At 38.6% G+C, this 17428-nt stretch overlaps 1 protein-coding gene across 3 annotated transcripts in view; it reads left to right on the forward strand.

Annotated features, from left to right (window-relative positions):
* WDR7 (WD repeat domain 7) overlaps nt 1–17428 on the forward strand; it is a 110947-nt gene that overhangs the window by 17365 nt on the left and 76154 nt on the right. For 2 of the 3 annotated variants that reach the window (XM_052670023.1, XM_052670025.1), the window contains exons 9-18: nt 95–197; nt 964–1102; nt 1602–1850; nt 3270–3490; nt 5013–5208; nt 6679–6893; nt 10696–11465; nt 12023–12111; nt 15292–15381; nt 16798–16916. In XM_052670023.1, the coding sequence (XP_052525983.1) occupies nt 95–197; nt 964–1102; nt 1602–1850; nt 3270–3490; nt 5013–5208; nt 6679–6893; nt 10696–11465; nt 12023–12111; nt 15292–15381; nt 16798–16916 (2191 nt within the window). The remainder of the gene's footprint in view (nt 1–94; nt 198–963; nt 1103–1601; nt 1851–3269; nt 3491–5012; nt 5209–6678; nt 6894–10695; nt 11466–12022; nt 12112–15291; nt 15382–16797; nt 16917–17428) is intronic. The other variant, XM_052670026.1, reaches the window with a different exon arrangement.

Consider the following 17428-nt stretch of genomic DNA (forward strand, 5'->3'; position numbering starts at 1 on the left):
TTAAGAACCTAGCATTTCATGTAGTTAGCTAATGATTCAGCAATTAATCTTGTCACGAGGAATTTTAATCTTTTCCTTTTGTTCTTAAACTCAGCTGTCTTCCAGCCAGTGACTTGTTTCGTAGAGATGTGGGGAAAGCAGTAGAAAATTTAATTCCTCCTTTGTTGTACAGTGTATTGGACAGAGCAGATAAACAGGTAAAATATGTTTCTTTTGTATTTTCCTTTGTGGATAACACTCCTTCAGAGTGTTGAAGTATGCAAACGTCATGACATCTTTTTTCTCTTTACAATGTAGACCTTCAGGATCCTTTTTTTTTTTTTTTTTCTTTTACTAGAGGAAGTAGACATCTGCAGAGATGAGTCTGTGGTCAAATGAGTCTTCAGTTCTCATATGATAAGAGTTTGTCATTCATCAGTGCCTGATGTTCTGATTCTGAGTTGAAAAGCTTAGATTTTCCCAGTGTGAAGAAATGCCAGTTCTGGCTAAAATCCTTGTTGAACTGTGCTTTGTTTTCATATCGCATTGTGAACTGCATCTGCTATAAAACAGATGTGTGATATGCCTAATCATTTATTCTGCTACAAGTATAAGTGACTGTCTGATTTACAAATACTGTCATTGCTGAACTATTGTAGGAATCCTTTCTTTATCTTAGCTATTTAAACTGTTGACAAATTTGAGCATAAATTTTAAACAAAAATATATATTTAGGATATATATGTATTCTAGATTTTTTTCTTTCCCTTAGAACTGATTTGTTTTATAACTAATCATGGTTTCCATCTGATTCATGTTGCTATATTTGGCCTTTCCTACTAGAAAAATGATAAAGCATATAGCAGTTGGTTTTTGTTCTGCTTTCTAAAATACACAGTGGATTCTGTGGGAAAAGTAAACATTCAGATTTGTGCATAGACGGCCTGTGTCTGAAGTTTTTCAAATTTATTTTCTTTTCACCAGTTACTAATATGTCCCCCAGTCACCCGATTTTTCTATGGACAAAGGGAGTTTTTCTCTAATCTGCTGATCCAAGGAGACTCTTCAGGGAGGCTGTGCATTTGGAGTGTTCCTGATACGTTGGAACAAGACTGTGCAAAAGGTAGGTGTGACAGAGTCTTTTGCTAGATCTGTTTGTGAGCGTCTCTGTTTTTTGTGTGTTTTGTTGCTGGATAAAGCACCGTTGCTTTTCCTGCAAATGCGTGAAGCTTTTCTGTTGTTCTTCTTCCTTTAATTGCTGGCCTCTTGTTAGAGCTCTAGTAACTTGAAGTTTTTAATATATGATCAAAATCTTATGCTGGACACCTTTCAGTTATTACTTTTTAATTGCTTTCTCCCCAAATTCCAGCTATGATGTCTGGAAGTGCCATGTGCTGTCTGCCTGTGTAATAACTTCTTGTAGCTTAAATCGCATGTTTTCCCAGTCTCTCATGTATTGCTTCCTGGTGTAGCTTCCCTGGCCCTGGGGTAGCCAGTCAAAAATGTATCTTTTACTTTGAACAAAGTGTTGTGACACGCTAAAAGTTGTAACTTTGAAATCTCTTAACGAAGGCATTCCTGTTCTGGTTCTTCAATTATTTTTTTTCTTTCCGTTCCAACAGGACTGCAAGCAACAACTTCGATATCCCTCCAGGAAGCTTTTGATAAACTTACTCCTCGCCCAGCTGGAATTATAGACCAACTGAGCTTAATACCAAACATCAAGGAACCACTGAAGGTTACAGCCAGTGTGTACATTCCAGCCCACGGGCGGCTGGTTTGTGGTCGGGAAGATGGAAGCATTGTCATTGTGCCAGCAACCCAAACTGCTATAGTTCAGCTTTTGCAAGGAGAGCATATGCTTAGGAGAGGTATGCTAACCAGCTTTTAAAAGGCACAACTGCATGACAGTGTGTGCTTCTCTCTTATTACATACACTGAAATACAAAATAGTCCTGCAAAGAGAGCAGTAAAGACAGGAGTTGGATAGCTATACTCTTCATAACTCTGATGTTACGTTGTGATGAGGAAGCTAGGTAACGAATTAACTGTGGGCAGTCTAAATGTATTTTTGAAGGAGGACTCCTTCACTGGAGGAGTTCACGTGTTTCTCCTGGGTTTCTGGGGTGCCAGAGAAAAGACAGGCAGCACATTCAGCTGAGTACTGAGGTGTCTGTGAGTACACACTGAAATGAGAATTCCTCCTAGTGTGTAGTGTAGCTGGTGGACGTGATACGTTGTCCTGCTGTTGCACTTTTTGATGCCAGATAGTGTTGCTTTTGTACTTTCATAAAGTTTCCAAAAAGGTGTTTGAGTCCAGGATTTTTTTGCAAATGCTGGCAACTGGAAATGATGTGTGAATGTTTTTCAAGTGTGCAAATGTGGATGTGTATGTGTGTATGTATATATGTGAGGTTGTCAGTTATGTCATATTGTTTATACAGATGATTATTTTTAAATGTGAGTTGTTTTAAGTTGATGTGTTATTCTGCAAATGACTGTTGGTGATTCTTACACTCATAAAATACAGAAGTGCTTCTATGTTTTCTGTGTAAGATTTGCAGTTGTTGCTGGAGAGCATAATTATAGTAAGAAACTTCTACTATGTCATGCACACATTCCATAGGATACTTGACTCTGGTATTTATTTACTGACCTCCTTTTGTTAAATTGCCAACTGAAAAGGTAGTTTTCATTGGTTGGAAGGTTACAGTGACAGTGGTTTTTAACTGATCTCAGTAGAGAGGACTCATTGTTCCTGCACTATGTTCACAAAAGTTGTTTTTCTTCTAAATTTAAATTTGTCATTTGTACCTGTTCTGCTCAGGCTCTCCTGTGGCTACTGCTAAATAAGATTTTGCAGTTTTTCTGATATTGCTCTCATTTGATTACATTTCTAGAAAAATTAATGTTCAAGTGGGAAAAGCTTGGTATTTTTTTTTCTTTTTCCAGACCTTTGTGGAGTGCGGTGGTTTTGTTTGTTCTGTATTTTTGTTTCTGATGGGATTATCTTAGGAGGTCGGCTGTTTTAAGACAGCTGAAAATTGTGAGATGGTGCAGCCACAGGAGTCATCAAGACCATGTGAAGTTAAAACAAAAAACAGCGAATCTTTTAAAGCAAGGCAAGGCAAATTCTTTAAAAACATCTGGCAAAAATGTAGTATATGTATTTTTTTTTTTTAATCACAGGCAGTGCTCTGTTTTGTTTATTCTGTCAAAATTTAAAACGTTTTTTATCCCTCTTTTCCACTTTTCTCCCCCCCTGACCCTGACTTTACCCCATTTCTCAGGTTGGCCACCTCACCGGACTCTCAGAGGTCATCGAAACAAAATTACTTGCTTACTGTATCCTCATCAGGTTTCTTCTCGTTATGATCAAAGGTATTTGATCTCAGGTGGTGTGGATTTCTCAGTCATCATATGGGATATATTTTCTGGAGAGATGAAACATATCTTCTGTGTACATGGTGGAGAAATTACACAGCTTCTAGTTCCACCAGAAAACTGTAGTGTAAGTTTTAAATAATATGTTCTGATAACCTGTCATACGCTTCCCATAAATGCTGCAGCCTCTTAAATCCTTCTTGAAAACGTGAATGCAATCTGAAATACCAAAGCTCCAGGTCTGAGCTCAAGTATGACCCTTATAGGCATTTAAAAATAATGTGATCGTTCTGTTAATTTTGGTTGTGTTCACACCATGATTTAGCTATAGAAATGACTAAAAATAGAAAAAATGGATATTCAAACATGGCTAGCTAAGGAAATGATTGGCTTTATATGATTATACAGCATTAACAGTGGGAGAACATTTCTGCCACATGAAGTGAACTTATTTCTCTGATGAGGTTTGAGGCTAAGGCAAGACACGCTAAGTTAGCCCATAGATTTTGAATGAAATTTCATTTTTCATAGCTTGGTTGAGCAGAAAGAATTTAATGCATGTAATGACATTGATTTACTTCAGAATCACAGTTTCTCTTTTTTTGTTCAAGACAATTTCTCTGCTTTTTGTTTCCTTGTTTTTTCTTCCCTTGTTCTCTTTCTGAACATTCTTCTGCTTTGTTGCCCTCACTTTCATTCCTGTGTTTCTCTAACACATTTCCTGTACCTCTGCACTGCCTCTCTCTGCTGTGATGCTAATTTGCCTTGGATGTACCTTTGAAAACATTTGTGACTTGACAAGTTAATCTGAACTGAATATAGATGTAAAGTTTTGAATTTAAACTGAAATATTAATGCACACTCCAAGTCTAGGAAGAGTTGGAAGAAAATACAAATTTTCTATTCAAATTGTTTACAGAATATTTCACAGTGACTTCATCTGTGGGAGTATTCATAAATGTGTGCCAGGGACCTGAGTGTTCTGTCTCATGCATCACAGTGCCTGGCCTTTCTTTTTTTTTTTTCCTTGTTTTAGTAAGGATCACACATCACTGTTAGGTAAAATATTTCAGCCTCTAGAGTAAAAAAAAAAAAAAAAAAAAAAAAAAAAAAAAAACCCAACAAAACAAAAGCAATTATATAAATGTGATGAGATTGAGAGTTAGTATTCAGAATTTTATTTTGTCAGATGACTAGGTCTTTTTTTTTTTTTTCCAGATAAATAAACAAATTCACAGTTGCTTCCTATTCAGATTTTAAATGTCTGTAAAACACTGATAGAAAATAATTAGCCTTTTGTGGAAAATCAAAAGGTTTCTGACCATTGTAAGAGCAAACAAATATGTAAGTGCATGGCTGCACTGAACAGTTGTTGGTTCAGTGCATAACGTTTTTTCAAGGTAGAGATACTCCTCAGCTCTGCAGAGATGGCTGGTCTGACAGCCTTTTGACTTTACAATTATGAGTGGTTTGCTTCTGGAAGAGTTTGGTCCAGTGGGATGACAGCAAGTTCTGCTGTGTATTTCTGTCCCTGTGTTTTTCTTAGAAAATACGTTGTTAATCGTTGTGCTTGATTCAGCGGAGATGAGAGTATTAAAAGCAAACTGCCTCCATTAGGATTAACCTGTATCTGTTTGTTTCTTTTAAAGGCAAGAGTCCAGCACTGTATTTGCTCTGTGGCCAGTGATCACTCTGTAGGTCTTCTCAGTCTGCGTGAGAAAAAGTGCATCATGCTGGCATCCCGCCACCTCTTTCCTATTCAAGTGATCAAGTGGAGGCCTTCTGATGACTACCTGGTGGTGGGATGCTCTGATGGGTCCGTGTACGTCTGGCAAATGGATACTGGTATGGTTACAGTCAGATGTTGTTTAATCAATTTTTTTTAATAATGCTTGGTAATCTGTGTAAGTTGCATCTGAGAGAAGTGTTAATTGTTTTCACGCTTTCTGTCTTTCCCTTCCCATGTTCTCAAAGTTTGTAGATTAAATAAACCTTTGTTAAATACGTACTTCAGTGTTTAAAATGACTTACTTGGTTTTGGAGAAGCCTAACTTGCTTTGGCCTTCTTCTTCATGTTTGCTTTCCCACTTTCCAGTTTGTCAGCACATATGCTTCCTCAGTTTGCCTGAAAGTTTGGCGTAGAAGTTCAGCACCTTAAGAATCATTAGCATCTTCTTCTGTAAAGTGAAGGATAGTGCTAAATTCTGTTTATCTGGAGTTTGTTTTCCTTTGTTATTAAGGGGGCTGATCTTCCCTTTAGAAGACAGTGATTAAGACAAATGAACAGAATGGGCAACAGGGCATGAAATTGCAAGCTTGATTGTAAGAAATGTCTTTGTTGAAGGGGAGAAAGTGAGGAAAAAAAATGTCTGTGCTGTATGTAACTACCTTCTAACGCCTAAATTCACTTAAAGAAAAAAATCCCAAACCTACAATAATACCCAAATATTATTTTCATCTTATTGTGAAATAATCCTCCCAGCGCTTGAAGGGAGGATATAAACAGGAAGGGAAATGGCTGTTTAGGTGGATAGTGATAGAACCAAGGGGGAATGGTCTTAAACTGAGACAGGGCAGGCTTAGGTTGGATATGAGGAGGAAGTTTTTCACTCATAGGGTGGTGAGGCACTGGCACAGGTTGCCCAAGGAGGCTGTGGATGCCCCATCCCTGCAGGCATTCAAGGCCAGGCTGGATGTGGCTCTGGGCAGCCTGGGCTGCTGGTTGGTGACCTGCACACAGCAGGGGGTTGGAGCTGGATGAGCATTGTGCTCCTTTGCAACCCAGGCCATTCTGTGATTCTGTGAAATCGAGATGAGAATTTCAACCCTGCTTGTAGCAGAGAGTTGCAACTAATTGATCCTTAAAATCTTTTCCAACCAAAGGCACTTGGTGATTGTTTTGTTTTGTTTTGTTTTGTTGTGTTTTGTTTTGTTTGTTTCTGAAGCTTTAGGAAACAAAAAGGAATCTGATATCCATCATGGGATGTTTAAGCCATGATAGTTGGAGGATGGGAAAGGGAAATCAAAGAGCTGAGAACAAGATTCTGCTCCATGCTGGGCCCATGCAGTCTCCAGTGTGTGCAGTGCAGGATCACACTGTTTATTTTTTAACTTGTTTTGATTTTTATTAATATTTTCTTTGCACACTTCAGCCTGTTAGAAAGTTGGGGAAATCCCATTCCTTGAGGAATATTACTACTAAAAATAGCTGTTAGCACCTCTGAAATTTCTGTGCGTTGCATCCCGTTGTATTGTGATTTTGGGGGTATTCTGCATTGTTCTTGCTTAACCTGCTGTTTTTCACGATGCTTGAAGGTGCTCTGGACAGATGTGTGATGGGAATAACAGCAGTTGAAATCCTGAATGCCTGTGATGAGGCGCTGCCTGCAGCTGTGGACTCCCTGAGCCACCCCGCTGTCAACCTGAAGCAGGCCATGACACGGCGCAGCCTGGCTGCCCTGAAGAACGTGGCACACCAGAAGCTGCAGACCTTGGCCACCAACCTGCTGGCTTCTGAGGCATCTGACAAAGTAAGCTGTGTTCCTCTTGGTCTGCTTCCAGAGCAGCGTCTGACTCGGTCTTCGTTTGAAAGACTCTTATCCAAGCCACTCTGATATTTTAATAGAAAGACCTGAGGTTGATCTGCCTGGCCTTGGTAGGGTCCTGCATTCATAGGATCAGTAAGGTTTGAAAAGACCTTAAGTTAGTTTATCTGGCCTATCTTTGTAACTTGAAAACTTTTTATGATTTCTTTTTTTAAACGTGGCTCATGAAAGAAATTAAAATATTTTTCTATTTCTGTTACTGCCCTTTTGAAATGGAAAATACCATTCTTCTTGCTAAGTGTGGGTCTATGTAATTGTCATGTCAGTATGTGTTTGTTAATATCTCAATGTCTGTTAAGAACAAGTAAGATTATGAGTTCATATTCTTCTGCAAATGTTTTCTTTTTGCATATGAGAGGACATTTTAGGTATTTAAAAGAACCTCAAGACAAGCAAAAGAATATTCTGACAATAAATGAGAACCCTGTGGTACCTATGTTTTTATTATTTCAGTCTTCTTCACGCCTGGGATTAAAATCTCCAGACAAGAGAGTAGTGTTAGATTTGCTTGTGACCGTATTAAATCCTTTAGCAGGAACAGTTTTTTTCCCAGACTGTTTAAACCTAAACAGTTACGTCTGCAGAAGCAAACGTAAGAAGCTAAAAGCTGATGGAGGAGTAACGTGTGCTGAAAGAACTGCTGGGATTTCTCTTGCTGATCTTTGCTCGTTAGGGATTTCTCTCACTACTCTTCTGTACAGAAGTTTAGGACCTTTCTGAGGGAAATCCACCCGGAATCACCTTTCTGACTACAGCTGCCAGGATGTAGCTAGATGAAAGAGAAGGGCTTTGTTTTTTGGGTTTGTTTTTTGGGTTTGTTTATTGGTGTAGGAAGATAAAGCATGGATAGGCATCAGTGTATAGCAGATGTAAGCATCTGTAAGTAGAATGGTCATTATTCCTTGCCTCTGCTAGGAAAGCTATGATTCTTGAGATATTTTATTTCACTGACAGACATTTAGGGATCATAATGATGAATTTGTTAAATTGAGATCATCACAATCCAAATATTGCTTTCTTTATTTTTGGTTTGGTTTTGTATGAGAGCAAATTTTATTATATTGGAAGGAATATCTGGGAAACTGGAAAAATAGCCTCGGAGTTGTATGCTAGAGAAGTATGTAAGAAGCTGTCCCTGCCCTGAACAGTTTGCTCTGCTTTGAGCAGATATTGGGATTAGAGGATTTCTAACCTCAGCATTGCTGTGACTCTGTCCCTTATATATGTAAAATCAATTAATAAAGATATTCTGATTCCAATCTGCTGCAGTTCATCATTTTTCCCTTTATAGTAGTCTTTAAAGCTATGGAATTTGATTAGCCTGTAACTCAAAAATGTTACTGGAATCCTAGGGAAAAACGCTTGCATTTTTCTTTTTGCTTTTCTCTTCACTGAAAGTGCTGGTGATGTTCTAGTGGGCCGAGTTTTGACCACCAGGGAGCAGCAGAGAGCCGCTTCCAGTTTCAGGTGTTCTATTTTGTTTAACTTTTTTCTCTATTCTGGTTGGAAAAGAGCTGTCACTTATAGAGGTCATTCTTCAGAGCAGCGTATGCTCAGATTTGTGCACAGTATTTCTTCTGCATCCTGTATGACTGTCAGTATCACTTAGTAAGTGATGTTGTGCTTGTGCATGCAGTGCAGATATTTGTGCTTTGTGCACAGGAGACCCTAACAGGAAGGTACTGCTACCCGCAGAGAAATGGTGCATAGCACTGCAAAATGTGTTCTGTCCCACAGGGCAATGAGGATTAATAACCAAAGGAGTTTGATTATTTTACTTCTAATTTTATAGTTTGCGTCATTACCAGAGACCTTATGTAAAAAGTTTCTTACATTACAGTCAAAGAAATTAACTAGGTTTTTGTGGTAAATAAGGAACACGTTAAAAAAATCAATGAATTTTAGAACAGGATTTGTAATTATGTATTGACATTTAGTTATTTCTCTTCTGGTTCCAATTACCTGTTATTTGCTTCTTATGGAAAAGTTATTTAATGAGCATGGTTTGTGTGTTCTCAGGATTTACCTGAGAAGAGCAGGAGGTCTTGTCCTAGCATTGATTGAAACCTTCTGCAAGGCAGCGAGTTGTCTTTTGGTGGAGGCAAAAAAGAAGAGTATAGATTTTAAGGGAAGGCTAGTCTTTGGTGCATGCAGTGCCTGAAACTTGGCTGAGGCTGTGGCAATGACAAGTACAACTCACTACTGAGAACTGCCCGCTGACAGGAAAGTGGGTGCAGCAAACTTACCACAGGTTGTACTTGCTCTCCTCCACTTCTGCTCCATGGAATAGAATGTGGGCATTCATCAGAATATTACCAGCCTTAAATTAAGAGTCTGAAAATTTAAAAAAAAAAAAAAAAGTATTATGTAGAAAAATGAAGATTATAATATCAAATACAGCAATTTGACTAGACAACTAGACTAGTTCTAGGTAAACAAACTCTGCGCAAGTTGTCTTTGAACAGAACTGAAAAAGCAATGAAAGGGCACTTAAAAAAAAAACAAAACAAAACAAAAAAAAAAAAAACAACACTTATTTTATATATATTTACAATTTTTTTTCCCCCTGTACATCTGTCTATGAAGCATAGAGAGGTTGTTCTTGTTCTGCTCATCAAGGAAACTGAGTGCTTCAGACAGGTGATTTCCAAACCTAAAGCTCACGTCAGGAGGTCTAGTTTTTCCTCTGAAGATTTTTCTATAATAAGCAATCTCATTTAAAAACAAATATTCTGTATCTGAAGAGTGTAAAGCGTAGCAGCAAGAGAAAATGCAGAATGATTTGAGATACAAAAATCTGTGAATGTAAACCTTGGGGTTTAAAATAACGTATTTGTTTCTAAACTAACTTCATACCCTGAAGCAGTTGGTGAATGTGAGATGATGAATATTATATTCCTTTGTGCTAACAGCATTTTGATGATCTCTACAAGTGTAATGGAAAAATAATATATGTACATCATTTGTGATTTCAGACACCTGTTAATGAAATCCTGTATGAAATTGACAGTAGCCAAGTAGTTGTAGGACTGAAAGTGCATGTCTAGTTTTTCAATTAGAGAATGTTAATATGTATGTAGAGGTAAATATGTTTGCCTTTGTGATTTGTCATGATAAATGCACCTGTAAGTGTTCCAACTGTTGAGCTCAGGGGTTGAAACAGACCAGATAATGGCTGTTTTATGTATTTTTATTGGTCAGCAGGCTTTCAGTAGGGGATATTCTTGTGGTCTAGGGGATATAAGACTTTTTAAGATACTCTCTTTGGTTCATGTCTGTGGAATATCAGGATGCATAAAGAACGGAATAGAAGTATGTCCCAAATTAGTGTTTGTACAAGTTATCAGTTATTTTCACAGTCTGGCTTATACCTCTGTAGTTATGCATGTGTGTATTTGTAAACACAGTGTAATAGCTGCAAACCTTGTTAGTTTCAAAATAACTGCTGTGAAATCTGCAGTTTATCTAGAGTTCTGTTTATCTGATAAACTTAAGTAAATGAAGTTATTGTATTTTAGGATTGTAAGATTTGATCACAAGTCTAAAATTGCTGATGTTATGAGAATGGCAGCCAATAATATAAGAACATTTTTCATGTTTTATGCCCATGTGATTTTTCTAACTTTCATCACCTTTGATTAAATACAAAAAAAATGTATAAGAACAATTATCCAGTGACAATATCAAAGTATTCTTTTTTTTTTTTTTTTTTTTTTTTCTTTTGTAGGGGAATTTACCTAAATATTCACATAACTCTCTGATGGTTCAAGCTATAAAGACTAATTTGACAGATCCAGATATACATGTGCTCTTCTTTGATGTGGAAGCACTGATAATTCAGCTGCTGACCGAAGAGGCTGCAAGACCCAACAGTGCCCTCATCTCTCCTGAGAATTTACAGAAGGCCTCTGGTGGGTCTGACAAGGGAGGCTCCTTCCTGACTGGTAAGCGAGCAGCTGTCCTGTTCCAGCAGGTCAAGGAAACCATCAAAGAAAACATAAAGGAGCATCTTCTCGATGATGAAGATGAGGATGAAGAATCAATGAGGCAGAGAAGAGAAGACACTGACCCAGAATATCGTGCTAGCAAATCCAAACCATTAACTCTACTAGAATACAACCTAACCATGGATACAGCAAAACTTTTCATGTCTTGTCTTCATGCCTGGGGCTTGAATTCTGTTCTAGATGAGCTTTGCCTTGATCGTCTTGGCATGCTTAAGCCACACTGCTCAGTGTCCTTTGGCCTTCTGTCTAGAGGAGGCCACATGTCTCTGATGCTTCCCGGCTACAATCAGCCTGTAGGCAAACCATCCTATGATGGCATGGAGTTGGGCAGGAAGGTGTCCGTTACAGAAGGATTGGGGAAGGGGACGTACGGCGTGTCACGTGCTGTCACCACTCAGCATCTCCTGTCGGTCATATCGCTGGCAAACACACTGATGAGCATGACCAATGCAACCTTTATTGGAGACCACATGAAGAAAGGCCCAACCAGGTAGAACCAGTGCCCCTATTAACACGTGATGACTTCTGTGTAGAGTCTCTATTCAAACACGGTGTTTAATTCTGTTTAATTTTACTGTGGAGTTTGCTGTATCAAGTGGCTTTAAGAACTTTAAATACCCACGCAACCAATGTGTTTCTTCTTTCATGGCAATAGTATTTTTTTTATGCCAAGGTAATGTTGTATTTAATCAGGTTGCAGAAGTTACAACGTTAATATAATGGGGGCTGATGTTAATATGATATGTTAATGTCAGTGTTAACGTAGTACAGGGCTGAAAGCCAGTTTCTGCTCTTCTTTTTAATATTTATAGCATTTAAATAGATGAAAAAGTAGGTCGGATTCTAGGTAAATCAAAACATACGAATGCACATAACCAGGTAAGCTAGAAATTGTAAATGAGATACTTCCTTGATGTCAGCACGACTGTTCTTTGCCCATTGCCTTTCAAAGTTTGTTTAGATGCGGGATCTTAGCAAATAATCTTTCTTCATTTCTCTCCCCTTTTTGCCTTTTCCTTCTTCATGCTCCCTCCTCTCCTACTTCAGGCCACCCCGGCCAGGCACTCCTGAAATGTCAAAAGTGAAGGCCCCTCCGTCGATGGCAAGTCATGCAGCCCAAGGACAAATTAAGCAAGGTAGAAATCACTTTCTTCGGAACAATTTCATACGTCTTCTCAGCTCCATGTGCTGAAGTCATCATGTTGTTATCACGTGATAAAAATGTTACTAGCTTCTACGTGGTTTACAAATGTACTGTTATATTCTAGATGAAAGTTGTAGTGATTAACAAGTTTTTAAGAATCAATTTAAAGTTCTCATATTGACATGGAGTCATTCCCTGACATGGAATTTTTGCGTATTTTCATTGCTTCCTAAATTTCAGATATTGAGGTGTCTGTAAGGCATTCACAGTTATTACAGAGTAGAAGAAAAATGTATACCATGCATATAAGCTGAAGTATAAAGGTGAAACATATGTAAACACATAAATATTTCCTCTTTCTTTTTAGAAGGAGTGAGATTTATTTTTTTTTTTAAACACTGCTTCTACTGCTGCTGCTGTTTCTATTATCTGTATTTATGAAAGATGGCAGTGGATGATACTGGATCCTTTAGGAATCTGCATTCTCTTTTATTTCATGAGTACAGTGGCTAAATATAAAACATAGAACAACCTGTGATACAAAAGAAGGATGTACATAAGGTTAGACTTTAATTCCTCAAGTGGTGGGAGCAGCCCAGAAGCAGTCCCACAGAGAATGGAGGGAGGATGGAGGTGCCTCCACCTCTGCTGAATTAAAAAGCTGCTGTTCACTGGGGCAAATGAGTTATTCGTCTTAATGGAAAAAACAAGTAAATCTGTGACAACATGGCGTAGCCTTTTTACGTTGAGTGCAGAGCTAAGGAGCAGTGAGATGTTTGCTGCAGCTGCTGGGGACACAGACAGTGTCTGCTCATGTAATTTCTTCCAAAATTATAGTTAAAAAAAAAAAAAAAAAGCTATTAAAACTTTGCCTCTTTGAGGTATGGAGCAATTTGCAATTTGTAAAATGGTTGCATTTTGCAGAAAACAAATGTTTACTGTTGTATTTTTTATGGATATTTATCTTTTGTATTTTGGATATCCTTACGTATGTCTTTAAACTATGAAACTGCTCTTGTATTAGGAAGCTGGTAAGCACAACAGGTAACTGACACATCAGTTGTGATTTTTTTATCATTTGCATCCAAAAGTGAGGTTGTTTATATCCAAAGAAGAAACTTGCTTGTCAGAGGTGCTTGTGCTTGTACTCTTGTGCTGAATACAAATTTGTTTTCATCTGTATTTTGAAAGAGGAAGCCAGTTTCAGGAATGATATGCATCAGGCTTTTGTTCTCGTGTAGGGATGCTGCAGAAGTAGAGAAGTAGCAGTCAGTGACAAAAAAGTGGAAATTAAAAAAAACCACAACAGTGCAGTAGGGCTCTTGTCTCTAGATCTGTTTTTTTAGCTGTTTACTTTTCTTTGGAAAATTTGTACTAGAGAGGCCAGTGTTTCCCGGAGATGGTATCTTTTGGGCAAGTTCAATGCCAGAAGAAGCATATCTGTCAGAGATAGCATATACTTTTGTTTTTAACTGTGCAGTTATATTGCAGTTATTCTTTCCTGAATGAAAAGAATGTCAATTTTCTTTTGAAACAGCTTTGCTCGTTATGATGGTAGACATGCACAGTGCAGGGTACTCACTGGAAGTATTTTTAACTTCATCAGAAATAACTGATAAAAATAGAAATTATATGCATTATATGCACAGTTCCTTTACTGTGATGTTTTGGGGTGTTTTACCAGTGTTTGGCAGTGTGACTAGAATGCTCCTGGAAGAAGAGTTTGAATGCTACCCTTAGGTCATACATTTATATCCCATTGTTGCTACTTACAGCATCTTGCTGCTCATAAATTACCAGTGCTTCTTAAAAATCAATTAGTATAGATACGATTAATGCATAGTATGACGTGCTGAATGTCCACCCATTTGACCTGTATTTGTCCTGAGCTCAGCACATCTCTGTGCTACTCTGCTATTGGGCCAGCTGCTTCCATCATAGTGACTGTTATGATTATTGACACTTGCAGGCAGAGAACAACAGCAACAGGGAGAAATTTCAAAGTCTTCAATTTTGTTTTAAGAAACAAACAAACAAACAAACACAAAAACACATAAATTTATTTTCCATAAGTTGAACAGCTTCTTTTATACATCTGCTGAAAGCAGTCTTTGTTGTGAAGTGACTTCTGCTGCTCATGCTGTCACTGTACACGTGCCATCGTGCTGCATTCATGTGGAAGGCATGGCAAAGTGTCCCTGATGCAGATGTCCTCCAGTGACAATAGAACTTCACTGCATGAAAAGCAAACAGAAGACAATGCTTAATCTGTTCAGGAGCTTGAACCCATTGTTGTTCTGCAACGGAATAAAAGAGGGGGATGACATATGGTAATTTCTCAGCAGGAAGGAGGTGTCAGATAGGGTCCTCTAAATCTCCACATTGACCTCTGGTTGTAGCTGTGTATGCCATAAGGTCTGCATGTCTTTTCATGTGATAAAGTTCAACAATGAGCATTACGGGAGTATAATGTTTAGAACTGATTTTAAATTGCATTTGCACAAGAAATTACACAGTTTACAAAGCAAATACATCACAGCTGCTGCTTGGAGCACGTGCCTTCCTGTCAGCTTGCCTGTAGTGTTACCCTGGATGCCTTACATCCATCTGCTTGATGTTCTCAGCCTTTTCCTCTGGTTGAGGTTCAAGCTTGTTCGAATAGAGAAAAATTTAAAATGGAACTATATTGAAACTAATCATCAGCAGTATGTTCTGCAGCATTTTAGATGAATAGGTGGGACAGCCCAGGTTTGAAAGGGATTGTTTCTGGGTTGTTACTGTTTGGTTGTAATGAGCAGTACAAATTTGAAATCTGTCTTCAGAAAAAAAACCCAAACAGAAGCAAAACTCCTGCTTTGAAATGCAGTCAACAGTGCTGCTGAAGTGAGCTCAGCTTTCAAAGTCCGTAGTTGTGATCTTTTCATTTGCAAATACCTTCTTCTCAAAACATGCAGAGTTATGCTAGTGACTCTGTTTTTCTGTAGTTGCATGCCTTCTCCTCACTGACACACTCCGCTTCTTATAAAGCCTAGAAGTTTTTTTTTTTCTTTTTAAGTTTAATATTATCACGGTTTTGTTTTTCATTCTTCAGTGATACTAATCTGTTTTTCAGAAGCTGCTATCCTCACTTTCCTATTTTTTTCTCTTTATTTCTTCTTCTTTCCTCTGCAAGTTGCTCCTGCTGTTTCTTCTAGCACTGAAGCTGGTCACTCTGGCTCTGACACTGCTCCTCCTTTACATACCTGTTTCTTAGTAAATGAAGGTATCTTTCCTCATTTTTTCTATCTATTGTCTTTTACTTTCAACTAATGTTCCTTATCATTGTTATGATGTGACTTTAATTTGTTCTTTGGAGGTATTTTTCTTTTCAAGAAATAGAGGTGATGAGTTTATTTTTGCATATTTGCTGCTAGAGGGTGAACAGATGGGGTTTGTCTGTCCGGGACTTTCTGTCGAAGTTCAGTTTTCAGTGACCACGTCAAAGCTTGGATTTCAGACTGTATCTTGTTTTGCTGTTGCTTTTTGACAAAATAATGAACCTTTTTAAAGTAGGAAGAATGTGAGTGACCAAACTGCAGCTACAGCATGCACAGTTCATGTCCCACTGCTGTACTTCCACGTGGGTATGGCTGCTGCTTCTCAGTGCAATGGCTCAGCTCCATCTGGAGCTTGGGGATCTTCTGGGAGTGCCTGTAGCACAAACCAGGAGGCTAAACCTTTTGTGATGCTTTATATTCAGAACTGAACAAAAATGAGCTTCACATCGCTTAAATCTGATTTGTAGTGCAGTGAAGACAGAAACTGTTCAATTGGACTACTTGGGGTTTGTGTTGATTTTTTTTCTAATAGAAGTTCATCTCCATAGTGAAGAATGACTTTCTGCCCTGAAGATTGGCACACACACAAATAACCTAACACAGACCAAACTAACCCACAACTCCTGAATTGCTTCAGGGAATTTGCTTTAAACCTTTGCTTTGATGCCTTATTGCTAAGCCATAAATCTGTGTTTTTTCATAGGAATTTCAAGAATTAGATCTTATTATTTTCCTTGTAGCATCATGAAAAACTTTGCTAGTTCAAATACTGAGATTTTTGTGTTCACCATTGCTGACAAATTAAAAATGGAGATCTATATGCTCATTGCAGGTATTTCTCATGCTTCTCAAGTTGAAGTAGATCATAATACTAAGAGCATGTTTTTGGCGTACGTTACAGGACATTTTAGATTGTGTTGTTTGGGGTTGATAGATTCCTCTTTACAGCTCTTAACTAAGTAATATTTCAGGCTTCCAGTGTGAAGCAGGATTTAAATGGGAAGAGTGAGAGTGGTGGACAAATGTGTGCTTTGATGTGCTGGCGTACCTCCTTAAAACATCTATAATCTTCCTAGTGGTAATTTATATGATTAGCTTTCTTTAAATGAATGGCATCAAACTTGCATTTAGGACACTGTGTGAAAATAATGGAAACTACTGTTTCAAAAAATCATTGAAGATGGTCTTGAACTCAGGACTGTGGCTTGTGCTTAGGAGCTTTTCAGTATTTAGTGTGTTGAACATGCTCTGAGGGTTGCAAGCTTGAAATTCAAGCCTGTGATTCAGTGCAGTTATACTTCCATTTTGAGGGAGGATGAAAAGAAAGAGTGTTTTTGATGTGTTCTTCTGTGTTTGAACAGGGTGGAGCCAGCTTGCTGCCATGCACTGTGTGATGCTCCCTGACCTGCTGGGTCTGGACAAGTTCAGGCCTCCTCTTCTGGAGATGCTGGCTCGCAGGTGGCAGGATCGCTGCCTGGAGGTGAGTTCATAGGATCACAGAATTACAGACTGGCTGGGTTGAAAGGGTCCCCAGAATCCCCCAGCCCCACTCCACCATGATTGCCCTCTCCAGCTCAGGCTCCACAGGGCCCCATCCGTGTCCTCGAGCCCTCCAGGGATGAGGCACTCACACTTTTCTGAGCAGCCTGTGTATCAGTTCAGCAGTAATATTTTGTTTTTTGTTTTTGTTTTTCCCCCCTCACCCCCAGTGCCCAATTCTAAAAACCCCAAATAACACGCCTTCAAATATCAGTCTTATGTTTTTAAGTCTTTGTTTATTTAAGAGACACATCGTTTTAGATGAGAAGCTTCCGTGATGTGCCACTGGATGGCAGCCTTGCTCCACTGCAACAGGAGCAAATCACTGAGGGAGTCCTCAGGGAAGCTCAGTTCCCAGCAGCAGAACCTTGGGGCAAAGGGAGAGAGGATGTATGGAGGTGTGGGAGGAGAGGCAGAAGTGATTAATGCGTTGCAATATTTGAATGTTTTGTT

Source organism: Tympanuchus pallidicinctus, unplaced genomic scaffold (genome assembly GCF_026119805.1).
Source record: "Tympanuchus pallidicinctus isolate F22 unplaced genomic scaffold, pur_lepc_1.0 scaffold9, whole genome shotgun sequence".
NCBI lineage: Eukaryota > Metazoa > Chordata > Aves > Galliformes > Phasianidae > Tympanuchus > Tympanuchus pallidicinctus.